This window comes from Carlito syrichta, unplaced genomic scaffold (assembly GCF_000164805.1).
Source record: "Carlito syrichta isolate Samal-C Ts95f unplaced genomic scaffold, Tarsius_syrichta-2.0.1 Scaffold311002, whole genome shotgun sequence".
In the NCBI taxonomy this organism is placed as follows: domain Eukaryota; kingdom Metazoa; phylum Chordata; class Mammalia; order Primates; family Tarsiidae; genus Carlito; species Carlito syrichta.
In genome coordinates this window covers 351,160-374,223 of record NW_007255098.1, presented here as the reverse complement: position 1 = coordinate 374,223, position 23,064 = coordinate 351,160, and the positions used below count along the sequence as shown (strand labels likewise).

General features: G+C 43.6%; 1 protein-coding gene across 1 annotated transcript in view; it reads left to right on the top strand.

Annotated features, from left to right (window-relative positions):
• The window catches only part of SDK1 (sidekick cell adhesion molecule 1), a 619,404-nt gene that overhangs the window by 466,444 nt on the left and 129,896 nt on the right, over positions 1 to 23,064 (top strand). The window contains exons 20-21 of the mRNA XM_008068469.1: positions 3,202 to 3,393; positions 6,785 to 6,906. Of these exons, the coding sequence (XP_008066660.1) occupies positions 3,202 to 3,393; positions 6,785 to 6,906 (314 nt within the window). The remainder of the gene's footprint in view (positions 1 to 3,201; positions 3,394 to 6,784; positions 6,907 to 23,064) is intronic.

Here is a 23,064-nt window from a genome sequence, read left to right as displayed (position 1 = left end):
CAAAGCTCTTTCTTTTCCAAGTTGGATTTAGCCTCCCGCTCACCAAGGCCTGGGTTTGGAGATGACTGCCGTCATGGGCAGCAAAGGTCTAGGTGGATTCCAGGCAGGCTGTTCAGGGTGGCCACACTGTTCCCATCTCACTGTGTCTGGCCTATGCCTTTTCCCATTTCTGTTCACATTATAAAGTGTACCTTGTGTCACCATAAGCTACAGTGGATGCCTGCAGCTCTGTCTTTGAGAAATCTGTAGAGGAGAAGATGCTGCAAGAGATGAGATCAGGTGGTTATTATCTCACCAGCCAGATGTCACCCCATCACCTCCATGATGCCTACCCCCAGTGGAGCCCCCCTAGGAAACACTGCTCTGCCCTGACAGGTGGCGCCCCCAAATAGTTGTGGATTTCCAGTGGCACATGATGGAAGCCCTATTTTGTGTTGAAAGTAGAGTATTTTATCAAGTGTGGCAAAAGAAAAACCCCTGTTTGTGGGGAAACCTGGGCTCCAAAAGCCAGTTTCAGGAAATGTTGATGGGACACCATCTTCCTCTCGAAGCCTGTCTGCAGTGCTGCGCCTGCGTTAAAGGCAGCAGCTGGGAGCAGGCGATCGCTTCGCTAATGGCTTGGTCCTCTGCATTGCGCCACTTGAAGGTCTCAAAACCCTGCCGGAAACGGGGCTTTATCAGCCTTGGTCCACTGTGGGCACCCCACCCCCATGCCTCCGTTTTAATCCTGGGCCCGGAATGAGAGGAAAGCGCAAGCAGGGGGCGGCCACGCGCCCGCCCCAGTAAATTGCCCGTTGCGCTCTTGTTGTAAATTTCAGTACCTTCCACTCTCCCTCTGTAAACTCTGATTTATGAGGGCCAGGATGCAGACAGACAGTTTGTGATTGGATGTACTGCTCTCTTGTAGAGAATTTACTTCAGATCAACAGAAAATTATTTCTGAAGCTCCTCTGGTCGTTAGTCTCAGTTAGGCAGCCACTCGGAGCAGGTCAGGCGGCAGGCTGGAGACACCCTCTCCTCCTTCCTCCTGCACGTGGGAACCAGATGAAGTGCCCGCCAGCTAACACTGCTGGAGCCCACCATGCATGTTCCTCAAAAGCTGTGCATAAACCTTTCCCACCACAGGCCCACCACTCTGTCCATCGGTGCTTGCGGTGGACGGTCGCGTCACAGGCCATCCTTTGTCACAAGCTCTGGACCAGTCTCTGCTGGTGTTTCTCTCATGCCTTGCCTGAACAGAGCAGTTTCTTTCATTGTCCGTTTGGTTTTTGTTTGAGCCTACAGTGGTATCAATTCTGACACTAATACATCTTAGCAATGCTACACTTCCTGAAGATGCTGGAATTGCTGTGTTTCAGCTCCAGGTTGACGTGATGAATAAGATGCTGAGTTTTAGCAAATGTGTATGGAGAACAGCTCTTAAGCAAATAAAATTTTCTGGTAGACAAGATCATAACATTAAGCAAAAACTCCTCTTTTTGTACATTCAGAGTAGACCCTGAGTGTTAGGATTATTTAGCAGTTTATTAGGCCTAACCAGCCAAGGTCAGAGATGGTTTTCAGTTTCCTCAGATACATCAGGAGAAGGTGGCAGAGAGGGAGACCCTTTGGGAGGCAGGATATCGTGGGCTGAGGAGCCTGGACTCTGGAGCAGGACCAGCTGGGTTCTAGCAAGTTCACAAAGCTCTCAGTGCCTTGGTTTCCTCCTTTGTGAAATAGGGGCAGAATAGTTCCGATTTCACAGGTGTGTGGTGAGGGTTAAATATATTAATGAGCGGGCTAGACAGCAGGATGGGCAGATCAGGAAGGAGATTCTAAGATCTAAAGTTAGGGCAGGAGCAGGGAGAAGACAGAGGCAAGTGGTCAGTCTGCGTGGCCAGCCTTCTCCATGGTCCCTGCGAGGAGGGAAGACCTAGAACCTGAGAAGCAGCCAGGAACCATCAATGAAGGAGGAGGATGGTTTAGTAACCCGCATGACCCAGGGCAGAGACTTACTAGCCAGGAGGACAGCACCACGACTCTGTGACTCAGCTAAGATATGGCTTATTTCTTGAATGTTCCTGTGTGAACCACGCCAGCATGTGGGTCGCTGGTGCCCACACACAGAAGCTGCTAGGCTGCGTGGGGACCTCAGGACAGCAAGCAGGGAGCGGGTTTTGAGGTTATTATCATTATTTTTTAATAGTAAAGCCCCAAGACTCTCTCCTCTAAATTCTTATTTACCTGCTAGTGCAACTTTCTAACTTTATTTATTACTTTCATCAGAATGAGAAAGAAGCTGAAGATGTGTCCCCATGCTTCAGTGTCCCTAGGTTTATTGATTGAAAAGGAGGAAGACCAAGCGTTTTCAGCGATGTTCCTTCACCTTTGGGCCTGAGAGCTCTTTCCATCACTATCTTCCTCTTCAAAAGACACTTTTAAGTGTTCTCTAATCACATAAACTCCCCTCCATGGGAGTTGATTTGGGAGTTAGTTGGGTCTTTTTTCTCTACGCCCCCAATCACGACGGAATCTGAGGTTGAATAAATTTTGATTGCGAGGCCCTGCTGGACTGAGCAGAGTTTAGGGGGAATATCAAATTTGCTAGGAAAACGATGTTCAGACAGGGAAGGGGTAGAGTTAGGTAAAAAGAAATTTTCACACACTCAGGTAAAAAGAAATTTTTCCTAGCAGAGCACTTTGCACAATGGAAGAGGAGCCCATCAGTCATTCCATAAAGAAAAAAGTAGAAGTGTTTGCATAAATTAGTTGCAACCCAAGAGGAAGCTACTGATTTAGGGCACTGTATAATAAAAAGATCAGCTGATAAGAATGGAAATATTGGCAAAATACATCCATAATTTGACAAGAGAAGGTTAAATGGAGCACAGCAGGCTGGCAGTCATCATTGTTCTTTAATCCCTGCATCGGGTTCTGAGGTTACCAGGGTATCTGACCGGCCCAGTCTACATGAGTTCCCTCTGTGGGGGAAGGATAAGTCCCTGTGATAGGAGAAGGGGCAACAGAAATCAGGACGGGGGTGCGGAGGAGGAGCCTTGACCCCGAGCTCTGTTTTGGTAGGCTGTGGATTCCAGTGAGCCTTCAGCAGGTCTGGCTGTGCTCTCTGTTGTTCTGAGACCGCAGAGATCATGACATGGCATCCAGCCTCAGCCCTGGGCTCTCAGGAGACCCTGCGTCAACTCTTGTATTGTCACTTCCCAGGCTACCAGGTTTCCTGGGAGGTGTACGGCCAGAACGACTCCCGGCTCACACACACTCTGAACAGCACAACTCACGAGTATAAAATCAGAGGCCTGTCGTCTCTCACCACCTACACCATTGATGTGGCTGCCGTGACGGCCATGGGGGCTGGCCTGGTGACCTCATCCACCATTTCTTCTGGAGTGCCGCCAGGTCAGTAAAATCGCCTGAGGTTGCCTTTCCCCTCGAGGTTTCTGACACGGAGCCTATCGGCACTTCCGTGCAGAAGCCGAGAGCCTTGAAAAGGGGGCATCGGCCTCCTGCTAAGATGCTTGACGGTAAGTGGATGTTGACCCAACTTCGCCCTGTTCTCCAGAGTATCCCCTCGTGGCGTAGCATCTCTTCTGTCACTGTGTGGATGAGTGGAAATGTGCCTAAGGGAAGGGAAGGAGACTTGGCTCACAAAGCATGAGCATGATCTGGAGAGCCGGGAATCTGAACCAGCACCGAGGTGCTCACTCTGGAGGGAACCCATAGACCAAGAGCCACACAGAAGTGTCACCGCCTGCTTTGAGAGAGAGAGAGAAATAGGAAGTATTCATATTAAAATTAAGAATAGAAAGTAAAACACTTTCTTCACTTAACAAAACAAGTTTGGGTTTGCATTTAAAAATAAGTAGGGATGCGGTGCACCTGTAATCTCCGTGCTTTGTGAGGCTGAGGCAGGAGGGTCGCTGGAGGCAAGGAGTTCAAGACCAGGCTGGGCAACATAGTGAGACCCTGTCTCTACAAGAACTTTAAAAATTAGCCAGGCCTGGTGGCTCATACCTGTAGTCCCAGCACTTTGGGAGGTTGAGGTGGGAGGATCGCTTGAGGCCAGGAGTTCAAGGCTGCAGTGAGCCATGATCATGCCACCACACTCCAGCCTGGATGACAGAGCAAGGCCCTGTCTCTAAGAAAAAAAAAAGAAAAGAAAAGGGAGTAGGGAAAGGTGGGAAGAAAAAGCAAGAGCTGGAGGGAGAAAGAAAGCACGGAGCTGGGCGTGAGAGGAATCCGTGCAGTGTGGCTGCTGTTACTGAGTGTGCCCTTTGGTGTAGCATGAGCTGCACCTGCTCTTGTGTCCTCGTGAAACTCAGATGAACTTCCTAAGTGCTCAGCACATGCATTTCCACTTTAGAAAATTGCTACTCAACTCTCTCTCCAATTTTAAAGTTATGTGTAAAGTCAAGGTGTTTTTCCAGGGAATTAATTCACTCACACATGTGAATGTGAGAATATTGTGGGGCTATCAGTTCGATTCTTTAATTGAAGCTATGAGTCTCTCGCCATTTAAAAGATGTCAATTTGACTTTTGAGAAAAGAATACTCCCCACATCCAGGTCAGTTTTCATAACCTAATTATTTTCTTGGGAGGGTGACGCATAATCTGAAAAGAATACAAAACAAATAAAATGTATGTGGTTAAAAAAAAGAATCCCTACAGGAATACGTGTGTTCACCATAATGACCTCTTCTCACAAGTGCTGCTCTAAATGCAGCAGCCCAGCAGCCCTTCAGGTGTGAGTACAGGCAGTGTCAGGGGGCACACGGCCTGGTGCAGACGAAGTGATGTTCAGTTAACCTGAGCCGCCTGCCCTGCCAGCGGGAGGAGACTTTAAGCAAAGCTGTCTGCCACCTTAGACCTCCCAGGTGGTGGTCCTTAAGCCCCCACATGTGTCAAAGTCACAGGCTGCTGGGACCCACCACAAGTGTCTAATTCATGAATCTGAGGAGAGGCTCGAGAACAGGCCTTTGGGACAAGTTTTCAGGTGACACTGAAGCTGCAGCTCAGGGACTACACTTTGAGAACCGCTGCTGTGAGGCAATTCAATACTTTCTATAAATGATTAACAAAACAAAGTAAGTGAAATAACAATAACTTGCATTTTCTTAGAGGAAAGATGTCTCTGACTTACAGAAAGATTCATTTTTTCATTTATTTTACACAAATCGCCAGTTCCCATAACATACATTTAAAGTATTTAAAGGTAGTTCCCAAAACACATATTTAAAATATCATGAATACTTTCAGCACAGTAGTGAAGATGATGGTGTGCTGCTTAATGTGTTATCAATGGCTTCAAATGCCAGTTGATGGTAGCACTGGAAGCACATCTGTGTGTGAGTCGCCAGGTTTTTCTGGGATGGCTTGAATGCTCTTCTTCCGGGGCAGGGAAGTGGGCCAACTGACTCCAGCAGGCCTCTGCCCCGTCGTTACTGTGCTCCACGCTGCACCTGGACCTGCAGACTGGCAAGTGAAAGAGAAAAGTGAGGCCTGGCTGTGTTGGCAAGACCTCTGATAGTCACGGTGGGGAGAGGTGATAGAGTAGCTGTTGCTTCACTGGCAGGACAGATCACCTGCAGCTGGAGATGGATCCTAAGATGTGCCTATGCATTCCAAAAATTGGCTGGAAGCAAAATCAGCTGATGGCGATCACTTTTGGAGTACTGTATTCTGTTTACTGTGCTTGAAGTTAGTATCTATTAATAACTGAATAGCTATTTTAAAAATCCAGAGAGTTGAGAAAGGACAAAGAGTCACTTGTCCTTCAGTAAACATTTTCTGTCTCAAATTCATTAAACTACATGTGGAAAGGACCTTTGACATCCTAGAGGTCCTGCCTGTGCCAATACAGAATTGATGACCAAAGTAGTTCTATTGTCCCTGTGCAAGACCAGATATTAAACACCTTAAGCAATGACAAGTTAGGAAACATTCCTCAGATGTAGTACAATCCGAAAGCTACACTTGCATTGTGTTTTTCTTTTTTCATTTTATCTCTTTATCTTTCTCGAGGATATTTTGCATAACACCATAATATAAAAGCTCTCACTTTGAACTCAGTGGTGTACTTCCAAGAGGGCAGCTGCCTACCAAAGGGGCTCTCGTCTCTGAGTGGGTTCAAGCCACAGGTGCCCTCAATGGGAACCTCGTTCAGAACCCACTTCCCTCTGACCTAGTTGCCAGAGTAACTGAATACACGCAAAGTGGGAAGAGTTCTGCACTTTCACCTGAGTTTGGTTGTCTTGGAAACCAGACCCAAGAAACCTAAGGCTCATGACCTGACACTGACTGGTGTCACACTGCCCAGAAGCAATATTAGGCTTGTACCCTCTTCCCCCCACACTTACAAGGCCCCACAGTAGTTACAAAAGGGAGCATGTCCACTCAGTTCCTTGTGTTGTTTCCGGAACTAGGAAGAGTTATACTCATTTATCCTTTTTGCATTCATCAAGTATCTGTTAATTGCCTACTATGTACAGAGATGAATAAGACTTGATTCCTGCCGTCAGAGTTTATCATTAGGAGGTCACATTAGTAATGTGTTTCCTAATGCTACTTCAGATGGCCTGGAGCCCACTGGTGACCCTATTAAAGTAAAAATCATGCTGTGATGGTGTTCCCGGGAGAAGCTATGCTGCTTCTTACTTTCGTAGTTTTGAAAACAAACCCTTTTTTGGCCCAGGATCATTTTGAAGCTGCTTACTTGCTGACACATTTGAGACCTTTCTCACGTTGTGATGGAGTTTAAGCTTCTACCTCCCCTCTCTCATTCATCTCTAGACCTTCCTGGTGCCCCATCCAACCTGGTCATTTCCAACATCAGTCCTCGCTCTGCTACTCTTCAGTTCCGACCAGGCTATGATGGGAAGACGTCCATCTCCAGATGGATTGTGGAGGGGCAGGTATGTGTCTCATCAGACTGGGAGCTGGTGCTTCTGGAGGGTGATGTTGGGACCTGTGCATGAGGGACACAGAGCGATGCCTTTGCAGAATGATGCCGTGGGGTGTGGGGGAGGTGGCGGGCTTGGAGCAGGGCACCAGAGGCTGGAGATAATCCAGATACTAAGGCAGGATGTGGAGAGACAAGGGACAAGAAGATGTCAGCCCAGGGCCCTATTAGGCAATAGGACAGGGAATAATAAGGGATAAAAATCAAGTTGTGGACAAAATAGGTACCCAAAATATGATAGCATAGCTGACTGAGTTTCTAAAATTCTATATTACAGTTAGCCACCCAGTATACTAACAGGATTCATTGTGTGGTACAACTTGTCTGTCCTAAAATATGCATTTACTCAACAATATTTTTAGAGGCAGATTGTTTTATCTCCAGGCACTATTCTAGGCATGGAGGAGATAGCAGCAGACAAAACAGTGTTTCTGCTGTCACAGAAAAAAGTTCTCCCTTGGGAGGAAGGACCTTCAGTTGCCAGGAAAGGAACAAGCAGTTACATTCGAGGAACAGCAGGGAGACGTGGTGGCTGGAGTGAGGGGAGCGCAGCCCAGAGTAGCAGGAAGTGAATTTGGAGAGAGCTGGGGGCAGATCACACAGATCCAAGAGAGTGGACGACAGGAGAGGCTTGGGATCTGGCTCCAAGTATAGCAGCAAGCCGCCGGAGGATGTGGGGGCCGAGGACAGGGCCACACTTGACTGGGATCCCACTGGCACTGATGAAAACTACACCATCTGCCAGTTCCATGTTCTAATAAAAGCAGGAGAAAAAAAGATAAAGAGCCAAATTATGAGAAGTAGTAAAGTTTCAAAATAGTTATTGTCTGTAGTAAAACCCTAGTGATTTTCATGACTGTACTTGCACTATATTGTAAGACAATTCTCTCCTGGAAATTGGCCATAAATTAGGGGCAAATCCTATACACATCTTCAAAAGTTTCATTAAGCAAACGTTTCTGGAAATCTATGTAGGATCTTGAAAGTGCAAGCCATTTAGATGGGACTGGACCATAAATGGGGTGGGAGCAATTATTTACTCGGGGGAAAAAAAGCAGTATAACCCTACCTCACATCAAATTAAGAAAGTAAATCCCCAGTGAATGAAGACTAAAATGATAAAAGCAAACTTTAAAATGCTTAGGAGAAAATATAGGAGAAGAATCCTAATAATCTTATGAAAACCAACTCTAGGGTCTTAAAGTCTGGCAGCAGAGGTAGCTGGGCAAGCACTTTTAGAGCTACACAAGCACAAGCTGTACTCTGTGGTGTCTAATGATGCCACGCAGCTGGGCGCCACAAAGGGCCAAGGGGGCAGCGCTCTCTGCGAGCTTCAGAATTTGGTATTAGACCCGACCAGGCCACAGTGACAAAAATGCCAGCATCTTCATGACTCGACACACGGAGGTTTCTTGTGCTTCCAGGCAGGCTGGGAGTGCTCATGCTGCTTTTGCCTGTGTTCAATTGACCAGAACTTGGCTGCATGGCCCCAGTGTCACTGCAGGAGGGTCTGGGGATTGTTGTGTTTGCCCAACAATGTGCCCAAGAAGGAATGGTGTGGTAAACCCTCAGCAGAATTTCTCTACCATGGTATATTGGTTCTATGTCTCTGTCCCACAAGCCTTTTCTTTATATTGTTAACGTAAGAAATGTTAAACATACCCAGAAGGAAAGAGAGTGTCATGTACCACCACATACCCATCATCCAGATTCAACAGTTCTCAAGACTTTGCCACATCCATCAATCCCCCTTTTATTGTTTATGTATTTTGAAGCAGTTTCAGGCTGTGTCATTTTGCCCCACATATTCCATAAGCTTGTCTAAAATACATATTCACATACCAATGTGGATGAATTTTAGAAACATAGTATTGAGCAAAGGAAGCCAGACCCCTAATTTGAGTAGGTGCTGTGTGATTCCATTTATATAAAGTTCGGAAACAGAAGGAAGGCATCTTTGCGGTGAGTTCTGACTCACCTTGGGGCCTTGTGAGGTGACAGTGATTGGGAAGAGTGTGCCTGAGGAGTGGACCTTCTAGAATGCCAGGATGCAGTTTCTTGATCTGGTTTTAGAGTATGTGTGCATGTTCATTTTGTGCAAACACCTGTGGACTGTTAACTTGCCTGTGTGTCCTATTTCAATAAAACGTTTACATTAAAATACGAATATCTTCTCTCATAATTATAATGCATTATCACATCTGATACAGGTAATAAAAATTCCTTAATATCGGTCCACATTCCACTTCCTGCAAATTTTCCAAAAACATCTTTTTACTATGATTTTGGTAAAAAATAAAAAATAAAAAAAAACAGGATCCACACAGATTCACACTATGCATTTTGCTGTCATGTCTCTCAAATTTTTTTTAAAGTATTTTTAAAGCTTTATTGAGATACAGTTGGTATGCAAATAAACTGCATATATTTAAAGTGGACAGTTTGATAAGCTTTGACTTAGCTATGCATATACATATGCATTCACGTAGGAAACCACCACCACCATCAAGACAATGAGCACATTCCTCTTCCCCAAAATGTCCTCGTACTCTTCGGTATTCCTCCCTATGAGCCCCTTCCATTTCTGGGCAACCTCTCATCTGCTGTCACTGTCGGTTAAATCTCTTTCAATTATGAGGAGTCCTCTACTCCCTTCTCCCCTCATGCCATTACCTTGTTGACAAAAGTCAGCCAGTTGTCCTGTGGGACGCCTGCATTCGAAATGGACCTGGTCACCTCCTTGTGGTATTGCTTGACTTGTTCCTCTGCCCACGTGTCCTGTAAACTTCTTCATACCAAAGGCATGATTAGGTTCTGTTTCCACGTCTTCCTGCCCCCTCCTTCCCCTTCCCCCTTCCCTCCCTCCCTACCTCCCTGTCTCCCTTCTTTTCTTCCTCTCTCATGAGTACTTCCTAAGTGGTGCTGTACACTCCTGTTGCAACAGATCAGGAGCAACGCATGGTCTAGCTGCCCCCACTTCGGGACACAAAATTGAGCAGCAAGTTGTCAATTCCCCATCAACTTTTTATCTACTGGTATCCATCCATAATCTTTGCCTGAATTAATTATTTTCTTTGGATATTCAAAGTGGTACTTCTATCAATCTTTCCTCACATAGTAGCTGGAACTCTGAAGGGAAGCATTTCCCCTCATCCTTCAGCCTATTTAGTTACCCTAAAATACGAGAAGGCAGAATGAATGCTTAATTCTTTTCCTTTAATTACCAATTATCAGAGTGAGAAATCGATCCCCTAGTTACCTCCAATGTTGAACAGATTTTTCTTTCTTTTTTTTTCTGTCCTGCTATCTCTTTTGCTGTTAGGAAAGCACAGGTTTTTATATAGTCGATATGCTTTAGTCACCTGTAGTCATTCTTTTTGAGCCTAGAATTTGGCCCGGGCAGCATTTCTGTCCTCGGCCTTTGACATGAGGACACTAGTCTTTGGTGACTTTTTTGCTTTCTGATACAACAGGATGTCCAGGATTAGACTGTGCCTTCCTGCCCCAGGCTCAGATGGAGCCATTCCTGCTGGGGCCTTTGTTTCATTTAGTGTCAAATGGTATTTAAAGACCATAACCTGGGCACTGAGGTGGGTAGGTGCTTATTACTCCTGGCTTGTCATTGCTTCTAGACCTTTCTAGTGGACGGAGAGAAGAAATACATATTTTTGAAACATCATTAGTTTATACTGACATTTTCAACTGAAATTTAAGATGGCTAACCTTAGATTTATGTTTTAAAATATATCTATCCTTATACTAAGATTGTGCTTTTTAGACATTCTAGCCTAATTATTTATTTTTTTATCCTATTATTATATTAAGAGCTGCAAAATTATAATTTTAGTGTTATGACTAATAATAAGACTACTGAATGAAATCTAAGTATTTGTTTTTAAATATATGACATCGTGGATGTACAGTCAAAATACTGAGTTCTAAAGTCACATAATTATTTTCTCTCTGGGGTTATGCCACCAACTTGTTACAGAATTAAATTCACTTATTTTAGGATTTTTGTTTTATTTTGTTATTTTGCTTCAATTTTTAGCAATGTCTTTCTTTAAAAATCATTTTACTTTTAAAAAATTGTTGGAGCACTTTAAATTCATTTTTGAAATGTAACTTATTATGTGATCTCAAATTCAAAGCTTTAGAAAGTTGTATTCGAGGAGTTTATGTTCATCTTTGTCCCCTTTGCCTGTTGCCTGTCTCTCCCATAGATAACTATATTTATTAGGTTTTGGGCTTATCCCTTTTTTTTTTTGCAACATAAGCAGATATACATATTTGTATCCCATCTTACACAGAATGTGGCGTGCTGCACCTTGCTGTCTTAACCTGACAATCCATCCTGAAGGTCACAGCATCTCTGTGTGCAGAGTTCCTCATGTCTTCTTACACCTGCACAGATCTACCCAGTGTGCGGAAACCAGAGTTTGTTTGCTTAACTAGCCCTATGGATGGACACTGGAATGTGCATTAGTTTTATATTGCTGCTATGACAAATTACCAAAAATCTAGTGGCTCACATAGTACAAATATATCCTCTTGCAGTTCGTAGGTCAGAAGTCCACTCTGGGTCTTATGAGCTAAAATCAGGGAGGCTGTGGGCAGTGTTTCTTCCAGAGGCTTTGGGGAAGAATCTGCTTATGAGCTCATTCAGGCTGTTGGCAGAATTCGGTTCCTTGTGGCTGTAGGACTGAGATCCCAATTCCATGTTCATTGTGAGCTGTGGTCATTTCCAGCTTCTAGAGGTTGGGACCTCTTCCTTCATCTTCAGAGTCAGCCATGGCAGGTCCGAGTCCTTCTGAGGCTTCAACTTTCTCCCTCTTCTTTCATCTCACCTCTGACCTACTCTTCTGCTTCCCACTTCCACTTTTAAGGACTTGTGTGAATACTTTGTACCCACTGGATAATCTCCATATTTTAAGGCTCTTAACCTTAATCACATCTCTCCTGTCATGGAAGGTAAGGTACTTACAGGTTCCAGAAATTAGGATGTGGCCATTGCTAAGGGACATTATTCTGCCTAAAGGTTGTTTTCAGCCTTTTGCATAATCATTTTGTACTTTTGCCTCTATATATTTTGGGTAGATTCCTAGGAGTGGGATTGCTGGATCACACAATGAATGCGTGTAAATTTTGTAGACATTGCCAAATCCCTCTTCCACGGGTGGAACATTTGGCATTCCCATCAGCAATATGTAAATATATTTTTTACCACAGAAGAAAAATTAAAGTCTAATTTATGAAACTTTTCTTGCATGCTTTTGGATTTGGAATCAGAAGTAGAAAGATTTACCACACCTTCATGTTATAAAGGAATTTGCCCAATTTTCTGCTACCATTTTTGTGGTTTCATTTTTGCATTTAGAACTTCATTCATTTGGAACTTGTCCTTATATATGGAGTGAGATATGAATCTATGTTTATCATCTTGCAAATAGCTATGTAATTGTCCCAATGCCATTTATTAAATTTTTTTTTCTCCTTATTTGTAACATTAAATTCCTATAAGCACTTGGGTCTATTTCTGAACTTTTTATTTGGTTTTATTAGTCTGATTATTCATGCGCTGATTCTGCACTGTTTAATTATAGAGGCTTTAAAATATGTTTTAATATCAATAAGTTATTTCTCACCCCCCACTAGTACTCACACATACACACATATACATTGCTTGACTTTTTTGAGGAATTTCCTGGCCAGTGTTGTTGATATAATGTTGAATCTTTCTATACGGGAACATGATTCATCTTTCCATTTGTTTAAATCTACTTTTATCGGTTACTTTCTTCTTGACAAAGCACTAGACTCTCTTCTGATCTTCACCTGCTCAAAGAAAGGCAAGAAAAGTAAGGGGTGATCAGCATGCCTGGGAAAATATGGGCTTAGGATCAGACAGACCTGGCTCCCCTGTTTCCTAGTCTGTTATCTTGGATATAGTTCTTAACTTTTTTGTGGGAAAACGTTTCCCTATCTGTAAAATGGGGTCAATAGTACTGTCTGCAAGGTTGTTGTGAGGAGTAGTTAATGTATGCCTGTTTGTACTGCCTTTTCTGCCTCTGTTGCTGGCATATAGGGACACAGTTGATTTTGAATATTTTTGTTTATTGATTAAAGCTCTTCTGTGTTCTAAGTGCTGTCACAAATATTAACACATTTAATCCTCACGATAATTATCTGGCTGTCATTCTTGCCCTGTGTTACAGTTGAGGCACGGGGGTAGAGTTATCTGCTCAGGGACACACCGGCAGGCCACGGAGTATAGATTTGAACCCCGGGTAGTCTGTGGCTGCTCAGCCTAGTATTTTGGTGTTATAGCCATAAACTTAGGAAGTTCTCGTCAGTTTGTTAATCCTACCATAATTTTCTATAAAGAATTCACATCATCTGTTAATAGGGCGTTTTGGTTCTTTGAAAATTTTATATCCTTTCTCTTTTTTGTTTCTTTTTATTTATTTATTTTGTAGTCTAACTGAGAGAGCTAGAACCTCCTATATTGTAGTGAATTGAAGCAGTGATAGAAGACAGTCTTTGTTTTATTACTAATCTTAAAGAAACTCTTTTAAAGTTTTATGATCAATATGACATTTACAACATTTATGGTAGTTTTTTTAAATACAGCTAGCCTGTATTGGATGAAAATTGTTCTTTTCTAATCCTGGTTTGCTAGGAATTTTATTTTTGGTATTTTAAAATTCATAGATGAGTTTAATTTTTTCAAATTGTTTTTTTCATCTGTTGAATTGTTCATATATTTTTTCTGCTTTCATCTATTGTAAGATGATTTATGTTGCTATTCTACTATGTCACCATTCCAGTGTTCCTGAAACAAACACAATTTGATGGTGATGTTTATTTTTGTTTGGTTTTGCTTGGGGTTAAGCTTTTCATATCCATATTCATGAGTGAACTTGGCTCTTTCTGATTATTGGTTTGGCTTGGTTTTTAAGATCAGTAGTTTATTTTCTCACCAGTTCTCATAAACAAAGATTTGATTGCACTTGTGTTCCTTAAGCCCTCAGGCGGAGGTGGAGGCAGGGCTGCTGATCCTCGTGACATATTTATGAAGGGCTCAGTGCTTCGAGACCTTGCTGTGCGCTGTGGGTGGGAAAGTCTTAAGACACGCCAGCCCCCAGACTTCACCTCGAGTCAGTTCATCAGAATCTCCGGAGCCCTGCTATGTTTGTGTAACTTCGCAGGGGACAGCATGGCTGAAAGGTCTGCACCTCTGTTGTGGGTTTTGCCTCAGGAGCCCTCTGCGCTGGGTCTCTGTGGGACGTGCCCAGTCAGCCGGTCTCTCCCCAGTTGCTCGTCCACAAATGCTCAAAGGTGCTAGTGCCACAGGGGAGAACGAATTGGGCTAGTTTCATGCTTTCTCGGTGGTGACCTTACTCTGTCCCCAGGCTGCACTGGGCGCATGCCCCCAATCTGTCTCTGAGTATAGTGATGCTCCATGGCGTGGAGCCTACACGGTGAATTCTGTATGCGAGGCTACTTTTCTCCTGGGCTAGCTCATGGCCTGCAGCCATCTGTTAAACATTTAACAGTTTCCCCTGAAGGTGAATCATTACCTTTCATTTTTAAAGTATTTTGGAAACCAGAGAAAGGTTTTAAGAATTCTACAGAGAATTCACCTTCAGCCGAAAGCCCTAGCCATGTTTGGCCAGTTGTCTCAAAATGTCCTCAGTCACAAAAGAATCCAGTCCAGGTCATGAACTGCACCCAGTTGTCTCTCAATCTCATCCACTTCTTGACTTTTGTGACCTTGGCAGTTTTGAGTATTACAGGCCAGTCAGTTCTCAGAATACTCCTCAATTTGGGTTTAACACAAGCTTCTTCATGTTTAGTCCTAGATTTTGTATTTTTGGTCAGAATATGGGGGAAGTGATACAAGGTTCCTCCTGCTGCCTCCTATTTGGTTTGATATGATGCTTTGTGGTCCAGTTAATTTTACTCACTTGATTGAGTTGGTGTTTGCCAGGTTTCTGCACTCGAAAATTACTGCCTACCACCTTTCCAATTAATAAGTATTTTATGAGAGATATTTTGAGTTTATGTAGAAATCTCATTTCCCTCTCCACTCTCATCTGCTAGTTGGCCATCTACTAATGTTTTTTGCTTGAATTAATTAGAGCAGTGATAGTACCAATAATTTTTTAAAATTTAGTCATTCTTCTGTTTATCTATTGGCCTATTACTTAAAAAGAAAGCTTTTTTCTCATCACTTTTTCATTTATTGATATCAGTGTAGACTTATGACTTCTATTTTATTTAACAGATTTTAATCCACTGCTTTCATTACTTATTTTGTTGCTAAAACTTTCCTACATTTGACCAACAGGAAGTCCTTCCAGTGACTTCTATAGTCCTTTGACATGTCTCCAACATCCTTTCATCACTTCCTTACTTTTTGGCACAAGATGTTCTTGACTCATCTTGTTCTTTCTCCTTTATCAGCCATTTCTCCAGGAAACTTGGATCATTTCACTGTAGAGTGGTGTGTAGTAGCTAAGATTCAGGCAGTAGGAGTGCTCATTGTTACTGGGGTGTCACTGTTGCCAGCCATGAAAGGTACATGCTCATGTACACATATGTCTATGGCTAGGTCAATTTCTATATCTATTTACGTATGCTGGAAAGTATTCTTTCACACCATCAGCTTTAAATACATGCCCAAACCATCAGTTTATTTGAGCTGTCCCCTTCCTATGTTTATAACCCCTCTCTGGCTCCCAATATCCCCAGGATTTTTACTTTTTTGCTGAATTTGTCTGTATGTGGCCAATCTCTTGACCAAAATGGGCTGCTACCCTGTGTGGACACCTTTGTACAGGTCCTGACTACCTGTACAACTCTTTTGCACCTGTTCCAGGAGGGAAGGATGATGGCTGCCCTTAAAATTTTCACATGCAAACCTTAGTTATCAAAATATAAAGTTACTCATTATCTTCCTTCCAGTGGTACAGGATTTTAAAATTTCTAACTTCCAATTAAGTCATACTTATACATCCTAAATATGTCCAATGTTTCAGTTCTACCTTGCTTTTCTGTATCCCCAAAGGGAACGGTCATTATTGGCATCTTGTCTGATAGTGACTGCTTGCTGGATTTCCTCTGCGTGTTTGCCAATTTCTTTGCTCATCATTCATTCCTTTCTGAGTCTTTCCTCCAGGTACAATTTTCTTTTCCTTCCAGTGTGTCTTTTAGTTGTTCTCTGGGAGGAAGTTTGTGAATTTATAAGTTCTTACATGGTGGGCAGTGGGCAATCTGGAAATATCTTTGCCTCAATGCCATTCCCTGATTGATAGTTTAGCATTCCAATTGTAGCTCTTTTTTAAAAGTTTGAAGATAACCTCTCATTTTTTTCTTGTTTCTATTATTGCTTTTTAAACTTGCTTCTTGGTTAGTTTTTGTTTCTTTGTAGTTCAAGATCTCTTGGTCTCTTGTGTTCTGTAGTTTTACTGTGCATTAGCTGGGGGAGTCTTTTTCAATCATGTTCAGGTTTTGTTAAGCATTTTGAATCTGAAAATTTATGTCTCCTAGAAACTTTTTAGTCAAACTTTGAATATGGTCTCTTTTCGTCTATCTAGTCTCTCCTGGAACTTAAAATATATGTGGGAAATCACTTGTCATTCTATCTCCATGTCCCTTAGCATGTTTTATATTGTTCACTTCTTTATTTCTTTGTGCTACTAAGTAATTTTCTCAGATCTAGCTTCTAGTAAGTTAATTCTCTGTTGACCTGTGTTTAATTTGCTTTGTAGTCTAGTCATTGAGTTTTGAATTTCAATGGTATTTTAAGAAATTTTAAACAGCTCTATTAGTTACTTCTTCAAATCTGCCTTTACACAGTGGCTTATTCTATATTCATTCTATCAGCTCATTCTTTAATGTCATTCTATTCCTTAAATATTTTCTGTGCACTTATTTTTAAGTCTCTGTTTTTCTCATTTAGATATACTAATTTTTAAGTCTTTTTAGTTACTTTTTTAATCATACGTTTTATACTTTTTTCTGTTGGCATCCCAAATCCAAACTAGGGCAGGCCTAGGATTGTGCATTTTTCAGAAAGGTGTGTTGTTTTTCCCCTCCCCCTTTCCTTAACCAGACCGTAGGCCTGGGAGGGAGGTGAGCTGACTCCCTCTCTTGTACACAGGTTTGCACTAGTCTCCTTTAACTGAGGTGCAGGACTTTCTTGATCTCAGTTTTGTTTGGAGATCGTGAGGGGTCCTCCCCCTTGTCTCCACTGGGCTAACACCCTGTGGCCCATCCTCCCTTGGTTACTGAGAACGACACCTCACCCAAGACAGCTGCAGTACCACTTCCCACTTGTGTGTGGTCCCTGGGTACTTACCTTGCTCCCTGAGTCTCAGCTGTGCATTTAAGATGACTCTAAAACTCTATCCAGTGGTCCTTGGGCTTTAAGAGTGTGAGATTTTTGGATTACTTTGTTTGCCACATTGTCAGAATGGGAAGTTCCTTAGAAGTGTTCTTTCTGAGATCTTTAAAATCAACCTTGCAAGTCTAAGCATTCTGGCAGTGATGCAGATGGTTGAAACTTCAAAACCCAAAAAGAATCTGTTTTCCCTAAAGCTCATTACCTGAACAATTTGTGTTTCGGGATTCCTAGAGAGTAAACATTCACCTATAAAAAGAAGCTTAGTTGCAAACACCAGAAGGCAAGGATTGCAGACTTATCTCTGGTCAAGAGGAGAAGTAAAAGATCAGTTGTTGAGCATTTTGTGAGTCCGAGCCGTGAGAGCCCCGAGCTGGCTCTGTGACCAGGTGGAATAGGCATGTGTCTGGGCATCATTCTTCGCTCCTTGTGCCCCGTGAGAGAAATGGCTGTTTTCTTCAGATATCTGGGTTGAATCCACCAGCAAATGGCCACCCGGGTTTTATGTTGTACTAATTCATTCTCTTCTGGTTGAACAAGTTGATCTGATTTTCAGTTATATACTAAACTATCCCAAGAAAATCCCATGATCTGATGTGGCAAAGGTTAACATAAATATCCATTTGTTGACCAAATCTACTTTTATTTGAGACCAGTTCCTACTAACTTGGGAGACATAATACAGTGAGGTGTGCCTTTAACAGTGAATGAACGGACATTCCTTTAAATACCTTCACAGACACTTCACTGCTAGGCCAGTGTAGATCAAGGCCAGTGTTCGGTCTTCTGCAGTCTCAAACAGAATATACTCTGACCCACCCACAGCATCACCAAACACTCTTATGGCTCCCTGCAGGGAAAGAACAATTCTATGAGGCCCTCCTCTCGTTTTAGTGCTAGGACTCTGGCCACTCTTATCTTTTGAAGAACTCCATGCTTGCTGCCTCTGTCCACATGCCACCTTCCAGACCTTATCACATAACACGTGGTACTCAGAACAAAACCATCAGTGATATGGGAACAGACAGCACAGGCTTTAGGTTTGGGGATCAAAAAGACGTGACCTTGAGTTCCAGCTCTGCCACTTTCTAGCTGTGTGGCTTTAGGAAGGTCATTTAGCTCAGGCTCTTTAGCTGTAAAACATGGATAACAAATACCTGTCTTGTGGGGCTACTGAGAGAATTCGAACACTGTGTTACATTTGCTTCTCTAAGATACACACGCTCTGTCCAGCTTTATCTGTACTTGCCCACCACTCCATGTTCTGTTATCCTCTGAGGAGGCCTGGCTCTGGTTCACCCCAGCTACTTCTCTGAGAATGTCTCCGTGGTTTCCTGGTCCAGGCAGGCTTTAGCGGTACCCATATAACCCAGTTTTCCTAAACTCCAGATAGTGGGCCCTTGAGGCTCTAACTAGTGTAGATAAAGCCTTCTGGAACATTCTACACCTAATCTCCTTTGAATGGGCTGAGAGTCAAACCCAGTCTTTCTCTGCCTTAGCCAGACTCCAGCACCCCCCTCCCAGCCTCTCATTTAGGAAGTGGTTTTTGACACTGATTCTGTGCCTGGCCCTGGGCTAGAATTCAGCGCGGTGTACAACTCAGAAGCATGTTGTCTGAAAAAGAAGTTGACATTTAACCATAACAGTACGTCCCTACATACAAACAAGTTTCCTTCTAAGAGCGTGTTTGGAAGTTTAATCTGTCCGTAAGCCCAACAGTCCAACAAAGTTAACCTAGTTACATAACCAGCACAATCAGTCATAGTACCAGCTACATCACTGCTGCTTTTACACCAGCACCAGCTTCCAGACATCCTGGGCCTGAAAATGAAGCTGCTGTGTCACTGTACTCTACATAGCGTTATACAGTAAAGTACACAAAAGCACAACCACTTGTAAAGGATGCATGCATGTGACAATGTATGCCATACACATGAACAAACTTACATGACTAGACATGTAAATGCACATTTACATCTTTGAAAGTTTGCAACTTTAAGCCTCGTATATAGGGGACTTAATTGTAATCACATGAAGACCAGGGAGGTGATTTAAGAGAGGTTTGCTAGTATGCTGAGAAAGGAGAGAAGGAACCCATCGGGGGTGGCAGAGGACCCATGAAGGAGATGACATCTGAGCCTCATCTCAAGGCTCCATGAACAGGAGTCCAGGCAGGGAGCAGCAGAGCTGTCTTCTAGGGCCAAGGCCTGAAGGACTCCTGCCAAAACACTCTGTGGCAATAGAGTGTTTACATTTCTTCCCTTTGATCTACTTTTTTTAATCATATCTTCTTGGCAGAAAGGCGTCCTTTATATTCTAACCATTTATAAAGTGAACCAAGGAGGTTTTTATCACTTAGAGTGATCTTCAGTGAATTGTGGAATGAAAGATCCTAATCATTGGAGAAGCCCGCTGAAAGGCCCTATAATAAGTTGATGCTCAGATGTGGGTTAAAAAAAAAAAAGCAAGAGCTTTTATAGGTATTTCTGGTTCAGTAATGCTCTGCTTAATTAGTAACCTTTGACTGTAAAGTGAGCAAAACATCTCTTCCCCCAATTTTATGACGTACCATAAAAGGGGAGAATGCAAATGTGATATGTTTTCATTTGCCACTCCTGTTTGCAGCTCAGTTACCTCCGTAAACCCCTGCCGTTTGTGGCCATTTGCTGTGCTCTAATAGCCAGAATAACATCTCGTCTTCTCAAAAGGCTGCTTTGAGCAGAGTTTTCTGTAATGAAGATGCTAGTGGTAACACTTTGTGTACAGCTAAAACTGTTTTCATTCTGAAAATGGAAGGCAGAAAAAAAAGCCCACTTAGTGCTTATTTGTGCATAATAGTAGCCATTTTCTTAGGAGAAACTGTTTTAGAGAGCATTATGGGCTAATAAAATAAAGCACAAGTCTGTTTAGTGCTGGTCTCTCGGTAACTAAAGAGTAGTGGAGACAGAGCAACCGGGTGCCCGCGAGTCCCCAGGTAGGGCACGTACAGTTGCCGAGGTTGCCGGCAGCAATGAAAGCGATGTCGTTTGGAATGACGCATGCCTCGGTGGAGTCAAGGCGCAACGTCACACTGCCTGTCTCCTAAGTGTGCTCAGTGCCGAGGGACTGGATCTCAGGTTGATGAATGGAAGGCCACAGGCTTTGTTTCACTGTTCTGTTTGCTGGTGCACTCACCTGCGAGGACATCTGACAGGATGTATGGGGCTTTCTGCTTTCCTGTCATGACCTTGATCCAAAGCCTTTTGCAGCAAATTCCTCCTAAAGGTGAATTCTAGGGAAGATGTTGTCACAGCAGACGAGCATATCTACTTTCTCTTGTCAGGAGTTCAAGTCCATGCAACCAGAGTGTTCCCCTTGTTGCCTAAGCAGCCAGGGGTTTTAAAGCCAAATGTATTGCTTAAAAATTCCAGGATGGTAGCTCCCTTCTGCTTCCTTCCTTCCTTTGCTCCATTCCGCCCTTCAGGCCCTGTGTGCCGAGTACTTGCCATGTTCCAGTCTTGTTCTCTGGAGTCTCAGAGTCTCAGAGCACTCCGGGGTCTCAGAGACAAGAAAAAAGCAGCCCCTGCCTCCAATGAGGAGGAAAGAGAGACTCAGGGAAGAAACATGATACGAAGACCTCATGGTAAATGGCTCTACTCAGAGGGAGAAGCCACGGGCATGGGCCTCAGAGGAGGTTTCATTTATTGTTATCAAACCACACTGGGTCTGCTCTCCCGGTGCACAAGCCAAACATTCACATTGGGATAGCAGTGAGAGGAAGTGAGGCATTCATTGCAAGGCACGGAGCAAGGAAAATCGGAAAGTTCATGCGTAAGACCTGAACTCCTGGATGGCATAGGGAAGGGTTTCTAAGGGTGAGGAGGCAGAGGTTACAGGCAAAGTTGTAAATCAGTACATGGGTGCTATACATTGGTCTGGCCTAAAAAGGCAAGACATCTCGAAGGGGGAAGGGGAGATGAATAATGGGGGGACAGCCACAGGTCATAAGTGGATTCAAAGATTTTCTGATTTGTGATTGGTTAAGGAAGTGAAGCTTTGTCTAAAACTTTGGGATCAGTAGAAAAGAATTTCAGGTCTGGCTCATGGGCATGACCTCCTCCAGGAAGAAGTTTAGAACAGAGAAAGGCAGTCAGAGCTCAGGCCGCAGTCCCCCTTTATCTGCGATCTACTGCAAGCAGATCCATTTGAAGGGGATCTGGGTTTCTGGAAAACAACTCAGGGAAGTACGTTAAGATGTTATTCTTAGTTTTTATACGGAAAAGGACATCTCCTGCCTCTAACTTTCTTGGCTATTGTTTGAAGCTCTTATTACCTTGCTTATCAAGTTGCTCATTTACTTTCCAAGGCTAGCTAGATGCTTGAAATTTCCTTGAAGGAACTCAAGATTTTCCTCTATTTCCATGCTTGGGGGACCCACAGGCTCCTGACAGGGGTCCCTGCTCATTATGAAGACTTTCCTTTCAAAAATAGGAGGTGTAGACGTATCAGTAGAGTGCTGTCCTAAAATGTTGCACCAGAGGGTCTACTTTGCTATATTTTCTGTGATTTTTGATTGCATTAGGAAGCCACAGAAACATTAAGGATGGCAAAGTGGGTGAGGTTGAGGCTTAGAAAGACCAAGGGCTCCTTGGAATAAGATGCTCAGACCCCCTTACTTCGTCTTCTGTGGTTCCAGTGTTCCTGAACTGGGCCTGTTTGCCAGGCAGAGGCAGCTGGAACCTGCTTGATTTGTATGGCCAGGGCAAGGCCCGGGAAGGGCCAGGCTAACTGTTAAAGCCAGCCCCAAAGTGGAACTTCAGGCACTTAGCAATGAGCCCTCCTCCAGGTATGGTTGCTAGGAAGGGCCCCTGAGAGCACGACTGGTCAGCAGGGGACGGAGAACAGGGGCTGGGGCCAGCCACACTGAGGCCAATCATGGAACCTCTTTAAGGCTCAATCTTTTCATTGTAAAATTGGGAGGCTAGTAATGCATTTAAAGCTTTAGCGTGGTGCTGGCATGTATTAGGCACATCATAAATGGAAGTTCATGATAATAAAATTAATAAAGTCCAGGCAAGCACTTAGCCTCCAAGAAGGTTTCTTGAGATGTTGTGGGCTTCAGAGGAAAGCCCACCTGCCTGGAGAGAGGTCTGCGGAGAGAATATAGGGTTGAGCCCTGGGGAACACTCAGGAAACCAAGCAGGAAACCAAGCAGGCCACCAGAGCAGGCTCGCACAAGATCAGTATCACAAAGGAGCTGAGAATGAGTGACTAGGGGCACTGAAGTCTCCATGTGGGTCTCCATGGTCAGATTCCAGGGTAGGCTAAGTCTGCAGTGAACATAAGGATTTGCAGTCCAGGAAGAGATCCAAGGTGCTGGGTCCAGAAAACAGCCTACGCTTGACACTCAGGGTAGCAGTGGAGAATCAAGCTAGTAGTTCTTACGGTGCACTCAAATGGATTCATAAAACCCCACAGTTTGAAAATGTCAAATCCAGCAATTCCATCTCCTTTTCCCTGTAGAAATTAACTTCAAGAACAATAAGGCAGCTTCCCAGACAGCATACTTGGCTCCCAGGCTTCACCTGACCTGGAGTGGGTAGGGCAGCTCATCTCTGCAGAAGGATTTGCCTGTCCCTGCTAATATAGAGGTGGCAATACAGCCCAGGCCAGTTCTAGGTGAGGCACTCACCTTGTTTGTGAAGCAGACAATTCCTGTAGGGCCCA